General features: G+C 35.4%; 1 protein-coding gene across 1 annotated transcript; it reads right to left on the bottom strand.

Annotated features, from left to right (window-relative positions):
- Positions 1 to 261: 261 nt before the first annotated feature.
- LOC137823145 (cell division cycle protein 48 homolog) lies at positions 262 to 5,214 on the bottom strand. The gene is made up of 10 exons (XM_068628287.1): positions 4,917 to 5,214; positions 4,679 to 4,782; positions 3,681 to 3,846; positions 3,378 to 3,606; positions 2,532 to 3,298; positions 2,213 to 2,434; positions 1,908 to 1,979; positions 1,514 to 1,795; positions 934 to 1,293; positions 262 to 659 (listed from the first exon to the last, which is right to left on the bottom strand). Exons 2-10 carry the CDS (start codon positions 4,732 to 4,734, stop codon positions 366 to 368), a joined length of 2,448 nt encoding a protein of 815 aa, XP_068484388.1. The 5' UTR covers positions 4,735 to 4,782; positions 4,917 to 5,214; the 3' UTR covers positions 262 to 365.
- Positions 5,215 to 5,868: the final 654 nt, after the last annotated feature.

Consider the following 5,868-nt stretch of genomic DNA (forward strand, 5'->3'; position numbering starts at 1 on the left):
CTTATATTCATTTCTAAAGTTTTCATCAAATAGATTATTAGTATGATCTACTGAGTCTAAGGGTGGAGGCATGATTAAGATGGGTAATCTGAATTCAATTATTACAAAATAAATTGAAATCTAGAAATGGCTCTACAAAACAAAATTTTAAAATTATTTAGAGCATTGGTATTTTAAAAACTAAACTAAAACAACATTTAATTCAATTTATGAAATTAGTTTAGTTCATTTTTTAACAATTTTATGTAATAATAATAAAGATTAGATGAATCTAACAATTATTAAAAAGATATAAACATGTTTTTAGTTTTTACAAAATTAAGAAAAGGGTGAACATGAACCACATTACTCAACTCACATCGTTTCTAACCATACAAATCATCATCTCCCTCTTCTGCAACAGATGAGAAAGGGTCTGAGGCACCTGTTGCAGTGTTCTCATTTCGATCTGGAAACCGAAACTCAGATCCAATTCCTCGCGACTGTTGCAAGGTCTGAGAAAAAAGTTGGTATTTCCTGATGTCAGCATCACTCACACTCCGGCGAGCAAACTTCATAGATTCCTCAAAGTGGGCAGGTTTTATCTCAGAGACCTCAACAATGTCATCTTCTTCCATGGCTTCAGGGTTTTCTCTTTTTCTTCTCTCCTTCTCAATACCCTGTTATTGTAGTTAAACAACTGAGTTTTAAACTTCCACAAAAACTTAAAAAGAAAAAATGAGTTTCAACAACACATAAAAAGTCAAGAATGTTAATGCGACATATGACAGACACTTCCTTTTAAAACAGTTTCAGAACTTGATAAAAAAGAGGTTATTTCTGGATATGCTTTAATGACAAATACTGAGAAAGGGACAAAGGACAAGAATGTTATTGATGGTTTAGGTTGGTGTCAGAAAATCTTTGACTTGCACCATGTGCATCTCATGATACCTTTTCAATGTCTTCCCTAATGGCATATTTGCATGCGCGTTGGCAAATTTCTGTTATGTCTGCACCACTGAATCCATGAGTATATGAGGCAAGAGCAGCAAGGTCAACATCCTTTGAGATTGGTGACTTCCTCAGGCATGCCTTGAAGATTTGAAGACGTGAACTTCGGTCAGGTAAAGGGATGTAAATCAATTGATCCAGACGTCCAGGTCTGAGCAATGCAGGGTCTATAATGTCTGGTCTGTTTGTTGCCCCAATGATGAAAACTGTTTTCTTTGCTGTCATACCATCCATTTCAGTTAACAGTTGGTTCAACACCCTATCTGCAGCACCACCAGCATCCCCCACAGAACTGCCACGCTGAAGATTGGAAATTTTCAAAGAATATTAGAAGATAAACGATTAGAAACATACTTTTTTTAACACATTCTCTATCTTTGGTTCAGTTTGGTTTTCCAGTACATAGACTACCTTTTCAAGCAAGTATCAACTTTATCAATAAGGTGTTTCTAGCCTTTCTTGTATAAAAGAATGCATGAACAAGATACTTTAACCATGATTATCCGATGAAGTTTCTTACCTGGGTTGCAATAGAGTCAAGTTCATCAAAGAAAAGCACGCAAGGAGCTGACTGTCGGGCCTTGTCAAATATCTCGCGAACATTTGCCTCACTTTCACCAAACCACATTGTGAGCAACTCAGGTCCCTTTACACTTATAAAGTTGGCCTGACACTCATTAGCAATTGCTTTTGCAAGCAGGGTTTTACCACAGCCAGGAGGTCCATAAAACAGAACGCCTTTAGAAGGTGACATGCCAAATTTCTCAAATTTCTCAGGATGTTCCACTGGGTATTGAACAGTCTACAAGAAGCAAAAGATTTATTACATTTGTTTGCAAATGCAAAAAACTTGTCTACGTTAAAATCTACATGTGCAACATATTTAGGAGTTAAGATACAGAATATCAAATAACCTCCTGAAGCTCCCTTTTGACATTCTCTAAGCCTCCAATGTCGTCCCAGGATACATTTGGAACCTCCACTACCTGCCAACAGCAATAACTCATGTTATGGTTCTTGTAAACAATTTCTTCTGATTGGTTAAAATAACCATGACAAAATATTTTCATTCAGATTTGTAATTGAAATGATTGCATGAACAACATGGGAATGCATGGATATGCTAAATGAAAGCAGGTTTCAATTTGGAAAACTTATGAAACCCAATATGATTAATCAAGCTCTAAATTTTTTGGTGGAGTTAAGAAGCCAAACTCACTGTTTCACGCAGAGCGGATGGGTTCGAAGAAGTTAAAGCAGTTTGAAAGTGGTCATTAGTCACAGCCATGGAATTCAGCACCTCAGCATCAATTGTTTCATCCTCTAAGTCAATGACATCCATTTTCTCCCGGATACATTGTAGTGCAGCCTCTGTGCAAAGAGCAGCAAGATCTGCTCCAACATAACCATGAGTATCTCTGGCAACTTTTTCAAGATCAACCTGAAATATACACCATAAATTTGGAGTTGGAAGTGCAATATATAAGGCCTTCAAAGCGTAACAGTTTCATGGCAAGACATTTTGAATAGAATCATACATCGTCTGAAAGTTTCATGTTCTTTGTGTGAATTCTAAGAACCTCCAACCTTCCAACTTCATCTGGTACACCAATGTCAATCTCCCTATCAAACCTTCCAAATCTTCTCAGAGCAGGATCAATACTATTGGGTCTATTTGTGGCTCCAATAACAATGACGTGTGATCGCGTTTTGAGTCCATCCATAAGAGTCAAAAGTTGTGAAACTATACGCCTCTCCACTTCACCATGTGTCTTTTCTCTCTTTGGAGCAATCGAGTCTAGTTCATCAATAAAAATGATGGAAGGGGAATTCTTTTCAGCTTCTTCAAATGCCTTCCTCAGATTGCTTTCACTCTCACCGGCCAGCTTAGACATTATTTCTGGTCCGTTAATCAAAAAGAAGAATGCACCAGTCTCATTAGCCACTGCTCTTGCAATCAAAGTCTTTCCAGAACCAGGTGGTCCATAAAGCAAGATTCCCTTTGGGGGCTTAACACCAATTGCTTTGAAGAGCTGTGGATGTCTAAGTGGAAGTTCTACAAGCTCACGAATCTGAGCCATTTGTTTCCTAACACCACCAACATCATCATACCCAACTTCATTTAGTCTCTCTTCATCTTCCCGTTTGATTGGCTCTCCCTCACAGAATATTTCAGTATCAGGTGCCACAACACAGTATTCACTAGGTTCAGTCTCTATCACCTTGAATTCAACACTACGCATCCCACCCCGAACAAGGAACAAATCCCCTTTTCTCACAGGCCTGTACGACTCCAGAAAGTATGCTATTAAACCAAAACACAAGTCACTTTCATCATAGAGGCAGCAAAACAAAAAATGCTATTGAACAAGAAATCAACTTACGCTTCAGATATGCATCAAACAAGTTGCCAGTTACACCCTCAATGGTGTCATCAATTGGAAGGATGTGAACTCGTTTTCCGTACTTCACATTAGGACATTGATTGACAGAGACAACATCTCCAAGTCTCACTCTAAGATTAGTCCGAACAACCTTATTCATCCTAATTTTTGGTTCATCACAATGTTCATCAACCAGAGCAATACAAACTGTGTCCCTTCGCTTCTTTCCCTGTGAATAAAAACTATTTTTAGAATCACATTCAACTCGCATTAGCATAAACATAGCGATTCTATTCTATGTACCTTTATCAGAACAGTGTCTGCCCGGATTAACTGAAGCTTCTCCATTGTTTCAGGGTGCAATGTAACCACAGAATTATCATCGTTGACTGCTTCATCAACAATAAGTCGGTTAGGAGACTTCTTGCGTTCTAATATTGCTGTGGTATAATCCTTCTTCTCACTTTTCCTGCACCAAGCATAATCAGACCATTGTTAGTTATATCATCACTTAAGAAATTTCAAATGTTATTTTAAACCAAATCACCACTGCTTTGACATCACACTTACTATATATATTCATGTTCATATGCTTAAAAACCATAATTACACGGAAAAGTGCTTCTGCACTGCCAAATCCTTGACCAGCGGAATAATATGAATGATAGACATCTTAAGTATAAAAAACAATAGTACATGCTTCCAATCAATTGAATTATGTTTAGAGAAATTCCAAGACATTCTCGGAATTTTGTTACTGTTACTCATAAACTTTCTTCTATTCTTGATGACTATGGAACCGTTCCAAAACCTTCAATTTCTAAGGTACCATTAATTCACACAATCGAATCTTCATTGAAAACTATATAATCCCTGTTCCAAAATATTGACTCGCCACCATAATATTTAATTGCTTCTAAGGAACTTATCAGTTGGGAAAACTCATCGACACACAAAAAAAAAAAGGCAAAACCAGAAAGACACAAAAAATAAACAATTCAGTTACAACTCACTGCAGAAATTAACTTCATGCTGCAACATCAAACACAACTTTTATTTCTCTGCCATACGTGTGTCTCAACCAGAAAAATATACTTCAATTGTTTTCCAATTACGTTTTATAATAAAAGAAAACGGAGCAAGAACATCACTGCAATCACTAACTAATTAGTTATTTGAAAAAAAAGGTGACCAAACAATTCATAAGAACAACTCTTAAAAAGCATAGGATATACATTTTATTTCACAAAAAAAGAGAAGTAAAGGAAACCAGAACAATAATAAGAGTGAGAGAAACGCACGGGTCCAAAGAGGGTTGACCCTTATCATCAGGGTTAGGTGAGGCTGGATCCGCCATGGCTCAGTGAAAGCTTTTACTTGGTGGTGATGATGATTCTTTTAGCTTCTGCAGAAAACAAAAAGAATCAATAAATCAGAAGTATATTACTTTGTGTTACTGTGTGAATATATTGTTTACACAGAAGATTAAACTTTCCTACAATCATTCTAATAACAATACAAAAAAACTTTCCCACATACCTTCACTACTTCAATATAATTTCTGTGCAAACGATGATTGTGAAGGTGTATGATTCTCTTCTAGTATGATCCAAACTAACCTCATCTAAACGGAATAGTGGCAATTGTAAGCTTAGCTTAGCAAGGGGTAGTTTTGTTTGGAGTTTTGGGACATGACACAATAGTACTGTTGGGAACTCCAATGAGGTGCGTGCGAGTGTCCATTAAGGTTATTGAGAGTTGCCACGCATCACCTTGTTCTTACGCTTTGTTACGCCTTCGTGTGACTCTTTCGTAGTATCTATGACCAGCACCGCATGCAGTTTCCCTCACGAAAGCCGCGTAATATTATTAATTAATCAAATTTAGCATTACAAGAAAAAGAGGAAAAAGTAATAATTCTTTCATACATTTAATTGCTAATTAATTTTATTAAATTTATAAATTAGAGTTTGGTATAGAAAATTTTAAAATTAGAGTTTATTAGGTGTCAACTTCATCTTACACATCTAAGTAAGAAAAGAGATATATTTGTTTAAATCTTAAAACTTGTATTATTAACTTAATCATAAATATTATGATACTCATAAAGTTTTTTCTTTCTTTAATAGTTCCATTTAAATGCCAATGTTAACAAGAAAAATTATCATAACAACATATGAGAATGAAATTGAAGAGATGATTGAAGAAATAGAAGAAAAAGATAAGGATAAACTTTAAGAAAATGTTATATTGGAAGAAAAAGATGAATTAAGTGACATTAATATTTGAGAAGTAGAATTTGAAAATAGAACATAGTAATTTACATTTTATCATCATGTTTCACTACAAAAAAATTTGTTATTACTTACGAATTTGGATCTGTATCTGTATGTAAATTGGGACTTATTTACAGATTTTACATACGAATTATTATTTGTAGGCAAAAATAAGTTACTTATGAATTTTCCGTATATACTAACGAAATAGTTTG

This window comes from Phaseolus vulgaris, chromosome 9, assembly GCF_000499845.2.
Source record: "Phaseolus vulgaris cultivar G19833 chromosome 9, P. vulgaris v2.0, whole genome shotgun sequence".
Taxonomy (NCBI): Eukaryota; Viridiplantae; Streptophyta; class Magnoliopsida; order Fabales; family Fabaceae; genus Phaseolus; species Phaseolus vulgaris.

What these genes read in the sequence shown, in the direction of transcription:
- LOC137823145 (XM_068628287.1), bottom strand. Translation starts at nt 4,734, where the DNA reads ATGGCGGATCCAGCCTCACCTAACCCTGATGATAAGGGTCAACCCTCT. An exon ending in GTTTGATGCATATCTGAAGC is followed by an intron (nt 3,299 to 3,377) that starts GTAAGTTGATTT and finishes TTGGTTTAATAG; the next exon opens with CATACTTTCTGGAGTCGTAC. An exon ending in TCAAAAGGGAGCTTCAGGAG is followed by an intron (nt 1,796 to 1,907) that starts GTTATTTGATAT and finishes TGCTTCTTGTAG; the next exon opens with ACTGTTCAATACCCAGTGGA.